At 35.7% G+C, this 20,663-nt stretch overlaps 1 protein-coding gene across 1 annotated transcript in view; it reads right to left on the bottom strand.

Moving 5' to 3' along the window:
- ace (angiotensin I converting enzyme (peptidyl-dipeptidase A) 1) overlaps positions 1–20,663 on the bottom strand; it is a 44,033-nt gene that overhangs the window by 10,365 nt on the left and 13,005 nt on the right. The window contains exons 4-19 of the mRNA XM_067369689.1: positions 18,152–18,295; positions 17,870–18,061; positions 12,450–12,547; positions 12,200–12,372; positions 9,308–9,531; positions 9,082–9,226; positions 7,482–7,580; positions 7,262–7,384; positions 6,939–7,150; positions 6,240–6,382; positions 6,007–6,165; positions 5,815–5,902; positions 4,915–5,058; positions 4,519–4,710; positions 1,219–1,316; positions 572–744 (exon numbers count right to left, since the gene is read on the bottom strand). Coding sequence (XP_067225790.1) covers positions 572–744; positions 1,219–1,316; positions 4,519–4,710; positions 4,915–5,058; positions 5,815–5,902; positions 6,007–6,165; positions 6,240–6,382; positions 6,939–7,150; positions 7,262–7,384; positions 7,482–7,580; positions 9,082–9,226; positions 9,308–9,531; positions 12,200–12,372; positions 12,450–12,547; positions 17,870–18,061; positions 18,152–18,295 — 2,407 coding nt within the window. The remainder of the gene's footprint in view (positions 1–571; positions 745–1,218; positions 1,317–4,518; positions 4,711–4,914; positions 5,059–5,814; positions 5,903–6,006; positions 6,166–6,239; positions 6,383–6,938; positions 7,151–7,261; positions 7,385–7,481; positions 7,581–9,081; positions 9,227–9,307; positions 9,532–12,199; positions 12,373–12,449; positions 12,548–17,869; positions 18,062–18,151; positions 18,296–20,663) is intronic.

Raw genomic sequence — 20,663 nt, 5'->3', positions numbered from 1 at the left:
ACACATTTGTAATTAAGTTGGAATTTAATACATTTTAAACATTAACTTTAAATGTAATATCAAATAAGACACTACAGTTCAAATTATAATCAAATACTTCATGCTTTAGTTTGATCAAAATAAGTGTATTTCTTTAAGACAAAAGATGATATAAAAAATATAAATATGCTTTAAAGTAAAACTTTTGACCTTATTACAAAAATGCACATTTTAAAAGTGTACTTAAGTGTGTTCAGAAACATGAACGTGTACTCTCTTTAAGTACACTTAAGTGGCCTTTTATTTTATTACTTTATCTGTAAGTACAGTTTTTTAAGATCTAAAGTACACTATAAGTATACATTCAGTGCAATTATTCACTTCTTTTTCACAAGGCGATACTCTAATAAGCATTGTATATGTAGTCCATTTTAATTATATTGAATTTTTGGATGTTTTTGGACCAAACTTCACGTTAAAAAATCATAATGGTTTTCACATGTGGTTTCACAGCATTTGTTATTGAATATATTACACATCTCCTACCTCTATGCTTAAGTTTGATCATATTGCTGTGATATGAGGCATGTACCTGAAGTCTTTACGGTTGTAGAAGTCCCAAGCAGAGGCATGGCAGACCACTTCACGGCCATCAGTTGGCTTTTCCAGCATGGACTTGTTCCAAAACTCAGGAGGCATGGGCAAAAGACCCAGAGAAGTGAAGAAACGGTCTGATTCCTCAAACATCCGCTTGGGGGTCCAACCCTGAAGAACCAAAGAGCAGTTTACTTGATAGAAAACCTAAGTTTAATATACATAGAAATCAATGAGTGCAATTTGTGTCCTCCATTTGTCGTTGCACAGTACTGTAAGTCTTTACCAAAAGATTCTTAACCAAAAAAAGTTTCAAGAAGGTTATGTCTTTTTAGGAAATTTTAGTTTAAACTCACTGTCTGAATTTCAATAATCCAATGACATTTTGTATGCACAAGGAGACATAAAATATATCTGTCTTACCTATTTGCACTCCATGTAAACAAGATGCTATTTGTTACTATTTACACTTGGTGTAAACACTATCTACCACTATTTGCACTTAGTGTAAACAGCATCTACTTTCTTACAGTAAATGTAAATAGCCGCTGCTTTCAGAGAGTGACACACATGGAACTTATTCCAAGAGTTCAGACTGTGTGATCTGGGAATAGATTAAAGAATGTGTTTTCACTTGAATCTTACTTGGGCAATCATGGCAGGGGTGGCATCCACTTGTGTGGCACCAGGATATGGAATGACAAGGTCCATGATACCAGACCACGTTTGGGCCCACATGTTTCCTGAGAAAAACCGAGCAGAAAAGAACATTAGCCAAATGAACGGAAGGATGTGAGAGATGTATCCCTGACCACTGGCACTGGAGGAAACCACTGGGTTTGGAATTCCAAGTCATTTAATCTCCAGTCATGTGGAACCATTGCATACACTCAAACACAAGTACACACAATTTCCCAAACGTGCATACCCAAATGCAGACACTAATATGTACACACACACACAGAGACACACACACTCATACAGTCACGCTTGATGATTTTGAATGCACATTAAATCCTGTCGATTCTTTTGGAGTTGCCGCAAACAACTTCGGAATATCAATGTAAACCATCGAGAAAAAAGAGGGAGATCTGGATAGTACTTTTTAGCTGAAACAGTGTTGATTTCAGCAAGTTACTAAATCCTTTTCCGTGTTTAGCCAATTATGTGAAAGAAAGCTTTGGGTTTAAAGAATAATGTAAGGTTGCAGGACTAGAATTGATTCAAAAATGTCTTTTGAATTGCTGAATTTTAATTAAAGTAGTAAAGGTAACAAGTATGCACAATTCATATTTGATTTTAAAGGATTAGTCCACTTTTAAATACAATTTTCCTGATAATTTGATCACCTCCATGTTATCCAAGATGTTCATGTCTTTCTTTCTTCAGTTGAAAAGAAATGGTTTTTATGTGAAAACCTTATATGAAATTAAGGTTTTTAAAATGCAGTTTTGGCGGAGGCACTTAGAAGGCGAACATTTGTTTATAAAAAGCATATACAGATTTTTTTTTTTTTTCGAAAATGACAGATCGTTTCACTAGATAAGGCCCTTATTCCTCGTCTGGTATCATTTGAAGCCCTTTGAAGCTGCACTGAAACTGTAATTTTGACCTTCAACCATCTGGAGGCCATTGAAGTCCACTATAATGAGAATAATCCTGGAATGTTTTCATCAAAAACCTTAATTTCTTTTCGACTGAAGAAAAGAACATGAACATCTTGGATGACATGTGGGTGAGTAAATTATCAGGAAAAGATTATTTTAAAGTGGAATAAAATCATTTAAAGTTACCAGAAAGCTGCTGTTTTTTAGATATTGAAAGTCAATGCTGACTGCAACTGTCAAGCAAGATATTCAATTCTATTTTTATATGGATGATGGTGGAACAACAATACACCAAGAACACCCTAGTCTTCTAAATGGAGCCAAAACATATTGACACATTAACAGTTAGTTACTGTAAATCAATTAGAATAAATAGGCAAAATCGGTCAAAATCAATTATGTTCGAATTTATGTTTTGTCCAACACAGTCTTGTGGCAGTTTGCGACTATGTTTTGCTGAATTGGTGGCTAATCCGAATTAATTTGTTTGATCACATTTGTAAGTTTACGTACGATCCGCTACATCATTAACCAACGTGGTTTATAATACTATACTATAGTAGTAGTAACTTACGAAAGAGGATTAGGGCCAAGCAATAATAAAAAAATAAAACCATCTTGAGATTAAAGTTGTTAAATTTCGAGAAAAAACTCGTTAAATTTTGAGTAAAAAGTCGAAATAAAATGTTCAGAATAAACTCGTTATGTTATGAGAAAAACTTGTTAAATTGCGGGAAAAATGTCGAGATAAAATGTTGAGAATAAACTCATTAAATTACGAGAAAAAACTTGTTAAATTTCAAGAAAAAAGTTGAGATAAAATGTTGAGAATAAAGTCGTTAATTTACAAGAACAAATTCATTAAATTATGAGAAAAATGTCATTAAATTTAGAGAAAATTCGAGATAAAATTTTGAGAATAAACTCTGAGAAAAAAGTTGTTAAATTACGGGCACAAATTCATTAAATTACAAGAACAAATTCGTTAAAATATGAGAAAAAAACTGTTAAATTACCAGAACAAATTCGTTAAATTATGAGAACAAATTAGTTAAATTACAAGAATTTGTTCTCGTATTTATTTATTAAATTATTTACTTTTTTCTCATAATTTAATGACTTTATTCTCAACATTTTATCTCGACTTTTTTCTCGAAATTTAACAAGTTTTTTTCTTGTAATTAACGAGTTTATTCTCAACATTTTATTTAAACTTTTTTTCTCAAATTTAACGAGTTTTTTTCTTGAAATTTAACAACTTTAATCTCGAGATGGTTTTATTTTTTTATTATTGCTTGGCCCTAATCCTCTTCCATAGTAACTAGTTACTACTAACATGTAAAAAGACACTGTAAAATACAGTGTTACTGATTTCTTCAACAATGCATCATTCTATGCAAGTAGTTAAAGGCACACTATGTAGATTTTCGCCACTAGAGGTCGCCGATTGAAAACAAAGGATGACGCCGTGATTGAGCACAGAATCATGAAAGTTGTTGTCCTGACCTCACAGCTGGCGAAAAGAATCCAACGTGACTCAGGGAAAAAAATCATGTTAATGAATGAGATTATTAACATAACTGTAGTATGAAACAGAGTAGGGCTGAGCGCTGTGTGAGTGGAACAAGGCCGCTGGAGCGATTTCTAATGAGAGACGAGCGCGACACACGGCTCGAGAGCAGCGGGACTTTTATTATGTCACAGTCGCCACTTCCGCTTCTTCCGTTCAAAAATATGTGAGGTAACGCAGCACTGTTTTATCATATTAGATACATTTGATTGTGTTGAAAATGATATTATAACGTTACTCTGTGTGTTCGCTCGGCAGCTGCTATGAGACACTTGTTGCAATTAATAATAATCAATATATAATCTAGAAAACGAGATTCCAAACAATAAGACTAAACATGTTGAGCTATATGTTTATATTTCTATTATCTTTATTATCTATATTCTATATTAGTTTTCTGCTTATAAATGCATCCAAACAGTTGTTCCCTTGTCTAATAAACCATAAAAAATGTCTTTGGTGTTTCCATGGTTTCTACAAAATAAAACGGGAAATCGAGGATAATGCGGGTATGACATCTGGGATCATGTAAGTACACAAGGCAACACTGTTCTGGTGGTTTTTGGAAATTTGAATCCAAAAATCATACAAATTGTGCCTTTATGCAGCGAGTTACGCCATTGTGCAGATAACGCACCCCTAATTGGTAGACATTACTGGGCCAGATAACATGTATTACATTTGGTTGGTAAGACACTTTCTATCCCAAGCATACTGCGATAAAAAAAAATGTACAAATCACGTTACTGTGAATATTTCATCTCTCACCAAGCAGATGAGCTGGAATTGGTCCTTTAAGGTTGATGCGTTCCGGTCCATATTTCTTGTACAGCGCCCTGCGCACATAAGCATGAACGTTGAGGTACAGCGGTTCTAGATCTTTCCACAAGGCCTCCAGATCCTGTTCAAAGGTGGGAGTCTCATACAGGGAACGCCAGAACGCCCCGTTATCCGAGTGACCTGATAATGGACAAACAATCAACATTTAGAGCGTCATTCAAAGATCTCTTGAACGATTCTTATTGAGAGTCAGTTAGTGTTTGTTGCCACTTGACTATAGTTTGTAAACTTCAAAATGTAGCCTGAAAACTAAAATATCTTTCTCCAGCTGTCCTGTGTTGCAAGAGATCTCATACAAGAAGTGCTTTATTTTCAGGCATTTACCATTGCTCTTTGCAGCTAAGTTGGCAAGCTCCACGTATCTCTTGTAGCTGTTGCGAAGCTCTCTGCCCGAGGCATTACGCCAACCCTGCCAGGCGAACAGCAGCTCATCATAATCCCTGGACTCAGCCATGATCTTATTCAGATCTGGAAAACAAAACACAAACACATCAAAAACAGAGCATAAAGGCGGTTGGAGTAATCAATTTGGCAGGCTGGGATATGAAAAACAGACTCTATAAGCACTTTCATTGTTCGCTGTTCCACTATGAACACTTTACAGTTAGTGTAACTAACAAAAACACAGTGGGTTTTTGCACAGCATGTACATAACTTTTAAAAAAAATCAAATAAAATCTTATATAAAAGTAGCTTGTTATTATGTGCTGACTTTGACACATTACTTGTTAAAGCATACTGTTATTCATGATTTTTCAATGACTTCAAAAGAAGTCTCTTCTGCTCACAAAGTCTGCATTTAATTGATCAAAAATACAGTAAAAACAGAAATATTATGAAATATGAAATATCTGTTGTCTATTTGAATGTATTTTTAAAAATAACATATTCCTGTGATGCAAAGCTGAATTTTCATCATCATTACTCCAGTCTCCAGTGTCACATGATCCTTCAGAAATCATTTGAATATGCTGATTTTCTGCTCAACAAACATTTCTTATTATTATCAATATTTTTATGCTAACCATTATACACTTTTTCAGGATTCTTTCATGAATAGAATGTTCTAAAAAACAGCATTTATTTGAAATTTAAATCTTTTGTAACATGTCTTTTCTACTGTCATTTTTGACCAGTTTAATGTGTCCTTGCTAAATAAAAATATTGTCTAAAAAAAAAACAATCTTCTAAACAGTACAGTAAATGTAGTAAAAGTTAACTCACCTGGATCCAAAGGCAGACAATTTGATTCATCCTTGCAGACTGTCGCTACACTGTACAGGGTCTCCATGGACGCTAGCAAATTATTGTACTATGAACATGAAAAATGGAGGTCATATTTTAATCTTTTAAAAAGCACAAGTTCAGTCTTTTTTAATACTTTCATTTGTAAAAAATCCATCCATCCATCCTTACCTCCTTGAGATCTTCTTCTGGAAGTACAGCTCTCTCAAGGTCACTCAGTTTCGTCAGGATTCTCTTCACCGACTCATCTTGGAAGTCGCTGGTGTCGAAGTTATGGGCCTCTAGTCCATAGATCTTTGTGTGATTGGCCATCTCCAAGTTTTTTTGCAGCTAAAGCCAAAAACTGCAGCATGAGACTCTGCGAATTAATGTTGTTGTAGTAAACAGAGCAGTCTGGGCCTCACCATGATCTCCTTGTGGGCTTCAGTGATGTCAGTGTTGTAAGTCCAGGAGGCCTCAGTATAAGCGTTCCAGACCTCCTCAGCTGTGCGGTTGTATTCATCCAAGAACTGTTTGGCCTGCATCTCATCTGTTATTTTACCTGAGGCTTTGAAGAAAAAACATGATAAAAATGAGTTTTGCTCATTTTCTGAGGAAGCGGGCTAATATATATAATGTAGCAGAACTGTTTTAAACATAAAAGTCGCAGCAATGGTTTAAAAAGTAGCCTAATTCTGTGAGGAAATATTGTTCGCCTTGTTGTTAGAATGATTGTTTTGTACACCATAACGGATCATAAAGATAATAAACAGGTAGGATTTCTTCTAAAAACATTATGTGGTGAAGCTGTGTAATCAAATACATTTTTTTTAAATATTGCATTACTTATAGTAAATGATTTATATGTGCAAATTCATGAGCCCTGTTTAATCAAAATGACTTCCCCTCCCTCTTGTGACAACCTGTCACTCACATGTGATTGACCAATAGCAAACCACAGCCATCCAATCAATGCCCAAAGGGACAAAATCAAGTCCTGCCCTACATTTTTTCTTGTCCGAGAAGGCATTTCACTCAGATATACATCACAACAGGGAAGAAAAGCCTATCACAGCTTCCTTTTCATACCAGTTTTAATGAAGGTAGTCTGCATATGGTCTTACCAATGTCTTCAGGGTAGCCTTCTGGAACCGGTGGCACCCAATTAAAATCAGGCCAGCCCAGCGTTTCTCCTGTTTTCTCATTCTGTTCCCGTAGCCAGGTAGTAACTGGCTCAAAATAGCTCATCAGGGAACTGGCATCCATTTTGTTAGTGCCCAGAGCCTCTTGAAGCACATCTGTCCAAGGCTTTGAAGAGCCAGCCATTAAGACTTTCCTTCCAGAAGCAATCAAATAACACTCAGTTGATATCTGACTAGACTTTCTATTCATGGTGATGATACAGCAGTTTCATCCAAAGCAGTCGATCTGTAGAATCAATACTTACTGTAAAACAGCTCCAGCCTCTTTCGATCTGTAAATATCACATTTGTGCAGAGGTCCAGTATGTCCAGCCTCTTTACATAGTTTCTCATGGAACTGGAACTGAAGAATGAAGCTCACAAAGTATCTAAATGAGAAAAAAAAATAGTTAATCAATATTTCTCTGTGTAAGTCATAGTTTTGGTTATTGATTGATCAAGGGAAGCTCATGATAAGAACCCAACCTGATGTACGGTGTGTTTCCAGGAATGTGATATTTTGCTCCTGCATCAAAATGTTCCTCTGTACGTCTGGTTGGTGGACAGATGCCTTGGTATTTTGTCCTAATAAAAGAAAGAAAATATCAGTCAATTCATGGAAGTACTGTTGATTGATTTGGGATTGGTAAGATTTTTTTATTAATTTTGAGAAAAAAAGTCTCATCACATTTTTTTGATAAAGAAATACAGAAAAACAGCATTATTGTGAAATATTGTATTGAAATATTGTATAAAATATAATACAATTTAAAATAACTGTTTTCTATTTGAATATATTTTAAAATGTAATTTATTCCTGTGATGCAAAGCTGAATTTTCAGCATCATTACTCCAGTCTTCAGAGTCACATGATTCTTCAGAAATCATTCTAATACGCTGATTTGCTGCTCAAGAAACATTTTTATTATGTTGAAAACAGTTTAATATTTTTGTAGGAACTATGATATATTTTTTTCAGGATTCTTTAATGAATAAAAAGTTCAAAAGAACAGTATTTAGTTGGATTAGAAATCTTTTGTAACATTATAAATGTCTTTACTGCCACTTTTAATGTGCTCTTGCTAAATAAAAGTAGCAATTTCTTTTTCTTTTTTTTTAAATATTGCTGATCCCAAAATTTTCAATTGTAGTGTATGTAGAGTAGTAGGCAAAATATGTTTTTGATAATTTAATTATTTAAACAATTTTGCACAATTTATTTATACTTTGTAAGTTGTTGACATAGTTTTTGATGTCTCAAAAAAGAAGAATCTACAGACATCACTTTAAAAATGTTAGTTCAGTAAGTGGAAAAAATATGAGTTAAGAGGGGGAAAAAATAGAAACTTTTGCATTTCCCTGAGAAACTATTGTGTCCCCCGAGAAACTTTGTGTCCGCTTGCCAAAAAGTTTCTTAGGGGAACACAAAGATTCAAGCACAAAAGAATGCAAAAAGCATTGACATATCATTTTTCCTTCCATCTCAGATTTTTTTTTTCTCACCATGTTCCTTTAAGCCTAAATTATAGGCCTACTTCACTTTTTACAAGTATGCGTGGGTCAGCGTACAGTGCACAATATGCGAATTTCTATGAGTGGTGGATTATAAAATTTTCTCATCAGAAGAGTATGCATGTTTTTTTTGCAGTAATTTGTTTATCCACAAGGTGGCAACCATGCTCTGAGGCCTTCGATTCACAAGGTATTTGAAGAAAAACTGCATAAACAGACCAGAACGCATGCAAGTTACAGCGACAATGGAAGCCTACATAGATGAGAGATTGTGCTAAGAAGTTATAAGTAGCCTCATTTGTACAAATCTAGCATGAAAGAATACAAAGATCTTTACATGGGTTGTAACTCGTGGCGAGAATTTGCTCAAAAACGCGCATGCGTCGAACGACTGTGTATGCGCATTCAGTACGCGTCAAATGAAGTATACTTTCCAAAGCTGTGCGTTCGACTGGGCATGTACACTAGCGTACGTGTAAAAAAACAAAACAAAAAAATATATACCCAGGGCATTATGTGGCACAAATGATCGAATTCTGACCACATTGATCCATTATGAGACGCTGGATTTTACCTGAGGTACCACCATTCTGCATTGTAACGTTCAGGCGGTGTTCGTCCACTAAACACACCCCAGCGCCACTGATCAATAAGGTATCCAAAAGGAAGGAAGGCGATCTTTTCCAAAGCCATCTTCAACAGGTAGTTGATGTCACTCTCTATGGAATTTCAAATACTTCATCAGTTTATCGGAGGTTTACACTCTACTGTAAGTATCATTCTGCACATCTTTCGCCTACCAGCATCATCAGTCAGTTGATCCAGAAGGCCAATGGTGTTGAGATGTTTAGGTGTGGACACAGAAAGAGACAACACGTCGCCTATGGCCTCATGGAAGCCAGGATTGGCTCCTCTCCTGAAGCTGACCGGCTGGTCTTTATACTGGAGGTAATACTCGACATGGCCCATCTCATGATGCACGGTGAAAAGCTGCTCCATAGTCACAGTGGTACACTGTTTGATTCTAAACAGAGTCAAAAACACGTTTTTTTTTTTTTTAATGTAATGAGAATCTATAACAAACTGTAATTTCCACCTTATTACATTTATGCATTTTGCAGAGGCTCCAAAGTGACAAAAAAGGATATAAACAATTCATCAAAAAAAGCCAACAATATTCATAATCTCAAATAATGTAGTGTGTTTAATACCATGGTGGAAATATATACAATTTTTAACATATTTGGAATATCATTAGCCATTCTTGAGACATTGGCAACACTTTACAGTAAGATCTCATTAGTTAACATTAGTTAAAGGCTTAGTTCACCAAAAAATTACCCTCATGTCATTCCACACCTAAAAGACTTTCATTCATCTTCAGAACACATGAAGATATTTTTAATAAAAATCTGAGTGATTCCTTTTCCTCTATTGACAGTCTACAACCACTTTGACTCTTCAAAAAGTTCATAAAGAGATTGTAAAACTAATCCATATGAATTGAGTGGCTTAAGCCGGGTTCACACTGTGCGATTTATAATAGTCCTTTGCGATGGTTACTTGTCAGACTGTACGAACATGATCCTCATGTCAACACTGTGGGATCTCAGCTGTCATTAATGTCAGACTGCACGACAGTCAAAACGCGTTAAAAACGGACGCGCACATGAAAACTTGTCCGGATTTTTACATCATCAAAACATACACATTCGTTGACAGTGAGCTGCATTACACGCGGGACTGAAATGGTGGCTAACAACGACATCTCTATCATTAATTTTGATCACGGCTTGTCTTGAAAAAAGAAGACAATTTGACGTTCGTCGTAGGAGAAGTCACACTGGAGGATTGTGCGCCAAATCTTCTGACACTGCCAGAATTTCGTCGGAGGTAAAATTTGATCGCAACGGTCATTAACCGGCTGTCGGTGAACATGTCAAACTAGCGATCAAAGACAGCAAATTTTAGGCTAGGATTATAGGAATCTTTTAGGAATCTTGGCTAAAATCGCACAGTGTGAACCAGCCTTAAGTCCACAAAATCAGAATCCTGTGGGAAACACTGATCATTTTATGAACTTTACTCCAGCATAGTAAAACAAAGTTCCTTTTAAGTCAGTAAAGCTGTTAACGCCAAATTAATATGCTTTAATCATGGTTGGAGGACCTCATGTCAATCACAGAGAAAGAGTATAATAGAAGGAGCATAGCAAAGCTAACAGGACATATTACTCATCATCACCACATAATTTTTCTCCAATATGATTGGTTCTACATATGTGCAAATTCAGCAACCATATGAATTCTCTTTTACTAGCCAAGCAAATTTAGGTCTGCCCAAAACATGGGTATACTAGTTGATTCATTGATTACTCAATATGTCATGGGGCTATTAGATGTCTAGCCATGCCATGTCCCTAAGTTTCATTTCCCCTTTTGTTATGTTCAGATATGATTCAGACACACACTGACTTTGACTCAAGGTCTGGGGACATTAAGGTTTCTAAAGCATATTAATCCTGCAAGAAAATAAATGTTAGTTATGATATATTTTCAAATTCTATAACAAATATTTGTATCTGGCGCATTAATGTTGGGATGTATAGGTTGTTGCAAGCGTCACGTAACTTGAAACTATTTCATGGAAATCTACAACAGGGGAGCCCCTCCCCGGCAGCAATATAAAGAAATATAAATGCCCCCCAAGTCGTGTGCCTTACACCATACACCAACCCTTAAACCTAACCATACCACTAAAGCTTTCCCTAACCTTACCCGTATCCCAATTCAATAGCAGCAAAAGAACCCAATAAGAACCCAATAAGTACAGTGTACTTATTTTTTGATGTAAGTAGATAGTAGTTAAGGCCACTTAATATAAAGTGGGACCGTTAGATTTATATACTGCTTTTCTATGCCCTCAAAGCACTTTACATGGAAGGGGGGAATGTCCTCAACCACCACCAATGTGCAGCATCCACCTGGATGATACGATGGCAACCATATTGCGCCAGAACGCCCACCACACACCAGTTTATTGGTGGAGAGGAGACAGAGTGATGAAGCCATTCAGTATATGGGGATTATTAGGAGGCCATGATGATGGACAGAGGTCAATGGGCAAATATGGCCAGGATGATTTTTTTGAAGAACATCGTGGGATTTTTAATTACCACAGAGAGTCAGGACCTCGGTTTAACGCCTTATCCACTTTTTGACAGTAATTTGGGTCAAAAATGGACAAACCCATTGTTGGGATACTTTTTTTTAAATAAATTATAACCCAAAGGTTGGGTTTGTCCATATTTGACCAATTTTGAATAAGAATAGAAAACAAGCTGCTGCAAGGAAAATAGAGAGAACTGCCTTGCAGAATTAGGCAGGTGGTGCTGGGGAAGAAAGAGGGGCTCTACAGAATAATAGATTTTGAATTTTCTTTTTTCTTTTCTTGATTATTTCACTCTTTGCTCAGAAAATCATAGTGTCAAACATGTAATAATTCACATTTTATGAGGGATTTTCATCTTTTAAAACTGAAAGTCTGGGTCTGTGAGTAAAAAAAAAATCTGTTTTAATGTGATCTTCATATTACAAAAAAAAAAAAAAAAAAAGTTGAAATCTGTTCTTTTTAATAAAAATCTGCCATTGTGCTGCAATATGAACTACTTTCCTATGACATGATTCATGTACCTGAAGTCTTTGCGGTTGTAGAAGTCCCATGCAGAGGCATGGCAGACCACTTCCCTTCCATCAGTTGGTTTCTCCAGCATGGCCTTGTCCCAAAACTCAGGAGGCATTTCGATCAAACCCAGAGAGGTGAAAAACTCCTCAGCCACCCGGAACATGTGAGTGGCGTTATAACCCTATGGGTACAAATCACTTCATCACTCTCTGGACGGCTCAGGATATTACTCATTGAGGTATAGTTCTGTTAGCTTACTTGAGCAATCATGGTGTTTGTCACATCTACATTAGGTTTGTCAGGAAAAGGGACCATCATGTTGTAGACGTTGTTCCATGTTTGTGACCACATGTTGCCTAACAGAAACCAAACACAATGAGAACATCACCACGAGTATCTTAAACGCTTATTGTTATACAGTATATGATGAAAAAGATGTTTCACTTTATTCTGATGGTCCCTTTAACACATTCTGTTCATTATATGTAACGTTGCACCTACAGGTCTACTAACTCTTATTAGTGTGTTAGTAGAGTATTAGTAGACTGGTAGGGTTAGAATAAGTTGACATAGTTACTTACAGTCAGTAAAATGTCTGTTGGGGGACCCTCACAATAAAGAGTTTGCAGGTATTAAGATATTAATATATTAATATTAATAAATAAATCAGATATTAATAAAAGATAGTTGACAAGTTTGAAAGTTACTTATAGTCAACAGAATGTTTGAAAGGGATTATCAAAATAAACTGCTTTACATATCGGTCTGAATGTCTTTTTTCTGTCAAAGTGGGCAATTTATGGCCAGAATAAGCTAAAATTTACCATTTTATACTGTATGTCAAAAGACTGGCTTTGTGAAACTATTGCATAATTACAGTAATAATTTACCCTTGTGAAAAAATGTGCTAAATTGTATTATATGTGCACTTGTAGTGTACTCCAAATCTTAAAAGTATATAGTTTTTATAATGTACTTGCAGGTAATATAATATGAATTAAAAGGCCCACTTAAGCAATAAGGTACGAGAGGCTGTGCTGTATCATGAATAAGCCGCGACAGCACTAACCTCGAGTACCTTATTGTTTTTATAAAACGGTTACCACACAATACAAATATTAAAGCCAAAAATATGTATCAATGCAACTTTCATCAAGTAAACTTTCACTAAAAGCATTCCTTCTGCCGGAAAAAATAGTCCCTGAACATAAACAGCAACAGAAGTTACATTATTACACCATCAGATGGTGGCAAAGACTGTCTTTATGAGTGTGTAAGTCAATAGCGAAGACTTTTATATTGAAAAGACTGAATTGTTGTGAACACAGAACAAAACGCAACTGACAAATGCTTTGACTAGTGCTGTCAGTCATGGGAAAACCCCTTAACTGTTAAAAGGACAAGATAATACATCGGACATTTAAACAGATTTTTTATTATGAACATCGGACTGATCTGAAGGAAAATGCTAAAATCTGAATGCAGGTAATAAACTCGTTCACACAATACTCTTCTACATAATACAGTAAGCTTCAATGAACAATATCAACTGAGAACATACAGTTTACGTTGCTAAGAGTTGTTGCTAAGGGTGTTGTGTAGTGATACACAGAACCGTTGGGTGAAGCGGTCATAGCCGTGTTTTATAGTGAATAAAACACAGCTATTGACCAAACAGAATGGAACTAACCATTTTATAAGTGTAATTAAAGATAGTACACTTTCATAAGTACATGAAATTAAATGCACATGAAATGTACTTGATTATAACTGCAGTGTGTTATTTGATATTACATTTCATTTGATACTTTTAAACATACTAAACTGCAACTTCATCATTACAAATGTGTAATTGAATAAATAAATAAATAAATTGCATACATGTTTTAACAGAAATGACATTAAAGTATATTTTAGTTTACCATAAATGTTTGTCAGTACATTTCAAAATAACCATTCAAAAAGAACAGAAGTAACAATGAAATCATATATAAATATATATAAGTCCTAATTAAGTGGGTAAAAAAGCACCTGTAAAGTTCAAGTAATTGAATTTAATATATAATATATTTTTATTAATTGCAAATAGCATGCAATTAAGTGTCAGAAAACATTACATTCAATTCACACTTAAGTATATTATTTCGGTCCCACTTTATATTAAGTGGCCTTAACTACTATGTACTTGCATCAAAAAATAAGTACAATGTACTTATTGGGTTCATATTGAATTGCAAAACACATTTGCAGCTATTGAGGTGGGATACGGGTAACATTAGGGACAGGTTTGGTGGTATGGGTAGGTTTAAGGGTAGGGGTAAGGGTTAAGGGATAGGGATGGGTCAACAGTGTAATTACAGAAATTAATTACAGATGTAATTACATGCAGGTGTTTTTAAAATATTAGTACAATGTAAAAACATGTATGTACACAATAAGTGCATTGTATCAAATGATTAATTTAACCCTCAGGTTGTGTTCAAAACCCTATAACACATGTGATGTTCCCGGTCAAAAATGACCGGCCCATAAAAAAAAGCATATAAATCACTCATTATACCATATTTTCACCCAATCTTGGATTCAATCTTTTTGTCAACAAGTTCTCTTTCAATTAGGACTGGTTTTATATTTTGATTTGGATCTGAATAATCATAGGCCTCATTTATTTGAGAGTAGGCATTTCATTTTTTTAGTAATTTTTTTTAAATTTTTGAATAATTTTGGAAATATTAAATAAAATCTGAAGAAAATTGGTATTGTTGATCACACTAGTCTACTCTAATGTTTCACCAGGAATTTTGTTTTGAAACTTTTGTTTTGTAAAAAAATATGGCACATAGTCACACTTGTGGTGTTCCCGGTCAAAAATGACCGGCCTATAAAAAATAGCTTATAAATCACTCATTATAACATATTTTCACCCAATCTTGGATTCAATCTTTTTGTCAACTTGTTCTCTTTCAATTAGGACTGGTTTTATATTTCTGTTTGCATCTGATTAATCATGGGCCTCATTTATCTGAGAGTAGGCATCTCATTTTTTGAGTAAAAAACAAATAATTTATGAGTAAATTTGGAAATATTAAAAAAAAAATATGAAAAAAATGGCTACTGTTGATCACACTAGTCTACTCTAATGTTTCACCAGGAATTTTGTTTTGAAACTTTTGTTTTGTAAAAAATATGGCACATAGTCACACTTGTGGTGTTCCCGGTCAAAAATGACCGGCCTATAAAAAATAGCTTATAAATCACTCATTATAACATATTTTTACCCAATCTTGGATTCAATCTTTTTGTCAACTTGTTCTCTTTCAATTAGGACTGGTTTTATATCCTGTTTGCATCTGATTAATCGTGGGCCTCATTTATCTGAGAGTAGGCATGGTCAAAATGGTCACAATGGCCGACCATTGAAAGTGAATGGGAGAGATTGAAAATAACAGAACAATTTAGTTTTCAGGAGCATGTTCATTATTTTCATGTACACATATGAGCATATGTGCTTGCAAACATCGAGCCCTTGGACCTGTGCATGTAAACTTTTGCAGCTCGTTTTTGTATTTGGTTGCGTTGTGAATTTTTGCAGCGCGTTTTTGTATTTGGTTGCGTTGTGAACTTTTGCAGCGCGTTTCTGTGTTTGGTTGCGTTGTGAACTTTTGCAGCGCGTTTCTGTGTTTGGTTGCGTTGTGAACTTTTGCAGCGCGTTTCTGTGTTTGGTTGCGTTGTGAACTTTTTCAGCGCGTTTCTGTATTTGGTTGCGTTGTGAACTTTTGCAGCGCGTTTTTGTATTTGGTTGCGTTGTGAACTTTTGCAGCGCGTTTCTGTGTTTGGTTGCGTTGTGAACTTTTGCAGCGCGTTTCTGCATTTGGTTGCGTTGTGAACTTTTGCAGCGCGTTTCTGTATTTGGTTGCGTTGTGAACTTTTGCAGCGCGTTTTTGTATTTGGTTGCGTTGTGAACTTTTGCAGCGCGTTTCTGTATTTGGTTGCGTTGTGAACTTATGCAGCATGTTTTTGTATTTGGTTGCGTTGTGAATTTTTGCAGCGCATTTCTGTGTTTGGTTGCGTTGTGAACTTTTGCAGCATGTTTTTGTATTTGGTTGCGTTGTGAACTTTTGCAGCGCGTTTCTGTGTTTGGTTGCGTTGTGAACTTATGCAGCATGTTTTTGTATTTGGTTGCGTTGTGAATTTTTGCAGCGTGTTTTTGTATTTGGTTGCGTTGTGAACTTTTGCAGCACATGTGTTGTCAAACTCATGAAGAAGTTACCCGTTGTACTCCAGTGAAGTCCACAATATGGAGAAAAATCCTGCAAAGTTTTCCTCAACCTTATTTTCCTTTCAACTGAAGAAAGAAAGACATGGGGTGAGTGAATTATCAGGAAATTTTAATTATAAAGCAAATCCTTCTTCTTTTGAAGCCGGGTCACTGCAGTCACGGCCAGTTTGTGTTTGTGTGTGTGTGTGTGTGTGTGTGTGTGTGTGTGTGGTAATGTCAGATGGATAAATGTATATTAGATGCAGGTTAGGGTAGGATCAAATTTCTCTCTGTGGAAAAGAATGTGTGTAATACTCAAAAAAGTTTGTATGTTTTAACGTGTGTGTGTCTGGGTAGCGTGTGTATAAATGTATCGATACATGCACAGGTCCAAGGGCTCGATGTTTGCAAGCACATATGCTCATATATGTACATGAAAATAATGAACATGCTCCTGAAAACTAAATTGTTCTGTTATTTTCAGTCTCTCCCATTCACTTTCAATGGTCGGCCATTGTGACCATTTTTGACCATGCCTACTCTCAGATAAATGAGGCCCATGATTAATCAGATGCAAACAGAAATATAAAACCAGTCCTAATTGAAAGAGAACAAGTTGACAAAAAGATTGAATCCAAGATTGGGTGAAAATATGGTATAATGAGTGATTTATAAGCTATTTTTTATAGGCCGGTCATTTTTGACCGGGAACACCACAAGTGTGACTATGTGCCATATTTTTTACAAAACAAAAGTTTCAAAACAAAATTCCTGGTGAAACATTAGAGTAGACTAGTGTGATCAACAATACCAATTTTCTTCAGATTTTATTTAATATTTCCAAAATTATTCAAACATTTTAAAAAATTTACTCAAAAAATGAGATGCCTACTCTCAGATAAATGAGGCCCACGATTAATCAGATGCAAACAGAAATATAAAACCAGTCCTAATTGAAAGAGAACAAGTTGACAAAAAGATTGAATCCAAGATTGGGTGAAAATATGGTATAATGAGTGATTTATAAGCTATTTTTTATGGGCCGGTCATTTTTGACCGGGAACACCACGAGTGTAACAAGGTAACAAAACCCCCACAAAAAATTAAGAAAATGTCCAAAAAAATATTGAGATTTAGTTATACCCTTTGGGAACAAAGTCACTAAGTTTCAGTCCAAAGCGATAACATTAACTAGTATTTTCGGGAAAAAGAAAATTGGTGTTCGGGTCAAATTGACCCGAACACAACATGAGGGTTAAATATAAGTACATAGTAGTTAAGGCCTCTTAATATAAAGTGGGTCCATTATTTCTAATAAGTAATAAGTCCTTTAAAAAAGTATGCTAAAGTGTGCTTCTTTTTCACAATGGATAATCATCAAACATGCATATGTATTTTTTTCACAATCAGTCAGACTCACCCAGAAGGTGGGCAGGGATGGGACCCTTGAGGTTGATGTATTTAGGACCATAGAAGTCGTAGAGCTTTCGGCGGACAAAGGCGTGCAGGTTTTGGTAGAGAGGTTCCAGCTGTTTAAACAGATTCTCTAGGTCTTGCTCGAAGTTTGGAGATTCATACCAGGAACGCCAGTATTCTCCTGTATCATTAAAGCCTGAGAAGAGCAGATCAGAAGAACAGGGTGTCAGGTCTTTCTTTTTATACCCCCCACCCCCCAATTCATCCAAAAGAATTACTCGCTTACCATCCATCTCAGATGCCTTGTTGCTGAGCTTCACAAACTCAGAGTAGAGGGATCTGAGTGGGACCCCTGAGGAGTTGTGCCAGCCCTCCCAGGCATACAGAAGCCTCTTATAGCTTCTTGATGTAGCCATGATTTCTGAGAGCTCTAAAAGACATATAAATAAAGTAAATGCATAATAATAAATGCTAAAAAGTTTCTGAGTCTTGCAAATGAGCCCCAGAGGAAAAAGGGTGTTTGTTTACAACAGCGTTCCAGATTTTTGTGGCACACAGAAGCTAAATCAGTGCGGTTTCTCTGGAAAAAGCCTTGAAAAGAAGCTTTTAGGAGCTAAGGATACAAAACATGTTGACTTAAGCTTTGGATCTATTAGCAGGATCAATTAAGTGGGAATCAGACACAGCAGGCAAGAGTTGATAGACATTAAAACATTTAGTGTTGTGTATTCACACCGGATCAGATTTACTACTGCTTGTTTGTGGCTTTTTGGTGTACGTGCATTTTGAAAAGGGAAACAGCACACATCCGTTGCAGTTATCCGCATGGTCACATGAATGAAACACTGTTAAAACTGATGACAAACACCTGTCTTCAACAGATATTTTTGGATTTTGTATATTTACCATAGAGATGAATGATGGCATTAGCAAATGCAAAACTGTTGTGTTGCATTTGACATGGAAGCAATGGTGCACTCTTCAGATAAAATCAACCTTTTAAGTTAGACTAAATAATTCAAATGCAATTGTCTGTTCATTAGGCAAAGACCTTAAACCTAACACTGCTAATGTAAACTTTGTAAGGTTAAATGTTCAGAGTAATGTAAGCGATGTCAAGTGGTGGAGATTTTTCAGTGATGCTTTCTGTAGGTTGCATCTTTATGCCAGTAGGTGTGACAAGTGACTGTCTTTATGAGTGAATCTTTCTGTAACATAGTGACATATGACAAATTTTCATGGGGGAAAAAAAGCTCTGTTGTCAGTAGTGTAGACTGTTAAACTGAACATTGAATTAATTAAATGAAATGAGTTCATTTCACTCAAATAATAATGAAAGTTCATTGTACAAAAAGTTGTGAAATCAAAATTTGATTGTAGTAAGCTGAATGTTGGGATGGGGGTTCTGTTATGTTATTTTTGTAGGGTTACCATCGAGGTGAAGAGTAGAGCCTGTGGTTAGGTTGAAGATGGGCTGCAAAACTTTAAGACCGCATATACTGTATGTTGTTTGGTTATATACATGCAATTATATATTGACAGTCTCTTTGTTATAATACCATATATTATTTGCTATCTAACATTTAACCAAGATCTGAATGTGATGTTTATGTAAATGAACTGTATGTAATTAACATTAAGAGTGGAGGTGAGGCTGAGACTGTGTGAGCGAAAGGATGCCGTTGTTAATGACAGACACCTGTGCACCACTTGTCACAAAAAAATGTAACTACTTCTAACTTAAAAAAAAAATTGTTAGTATACTGTTAATAACTGTTTATACTGTGTATAACTGTTTTGAGGTAATAAGTTTCCTCAAATGTTTTCAGTATTCTGAACTTATTGAGTTTTACAGTGTAGAGATGTATGTAGAACAGCTCACAACAAAGTCACTTTCAATCCAAGCAAATTTGTTGGCCTGTGCTGCAAAACCGGTTGACCAACTTGAACCCGTTGTGAAATATGCATGGGAAAATATTTTACCCTCATGCGAAATTCCCAATTGCGCAGATACCTATTGAAATTACTGCATCCCCCATGAAAATTTGCCTGAACACATGTAAATGTGACCTTAATTTGTTCAAAACACTGATTCTTATTTTAAGTTATACTTTTTGGCTTTATTTAGATAGGACAGGAGAGGTGGACAGACAGGAAATAATGGGAGATGAGATAGGGGAATTGGATTGGGAAAGGACCTCTAGCTGGGACTCGAACTTGGGTCGCCCAAAGTGCAACCGCACCATATGTCGAAGCAATTGCCCATGCGGTTTTGGCTCTGACCAAACCAAAAATTCTGTCAGGAACAAAACAAATGGCTGTCTTTATGTGTGAGTCATTGAATCATTCACTCTTGTGTGTTGCTTAGATATTTTGTTGACTGAACAATAATGAATAAGATACTTAATATTAACATCTTGTATATTGTTAACTGTAAAAGCAATATCACACTTGCAATCAAGCTGTTTAGGCCAAAGACTTTATAAACAAAAAGATGGTCCACTCATTTTACTATGAATGGGAGAAAGTGCAACACACAATATGGCGGGACAAGTCCTGCCTTCTAAATAAAAGAGCCAGTCGCCAATGGGTAAAGTCATTGCGTCACTGCAGCTGCCGTTAGAAGCTCCGGTTCCTATAGAAACAGTCAGTGTTCTGAGATGCACGCTTAGGACTGCACATGTGCATTAGCTTGATCCAGCCTGAAAAATGCAGTTTTTTGTCACGATTCGAGTGTTTAGAATCAGAATTTATGAGACGATTGTTGTCAGGTTTCATTGGTGATTTCAAATATGAAA

The sequence above is a fragment of the Chanodichthys erythropterus genome, chromosome 19 (assembly GCF_024489055.1).
Source record: "Chanodichthys erythropterus isolate Z2021 chromosome 19, ASM2448905v1, whole genome shotgun sequence".
Taxonomy (NCBI): Eukaryota; Metazoa; Chordata; class Actinopteri; order Cypriniformes; family Xenocyprididae; genus Chanodichthys; species Chanodichthys erythropterus.
The sequence above is the reverse complement of the archived record's forward strand: the minus strand, read 5'-3'. Positions and strand labels throughout refer to the sequence as shown.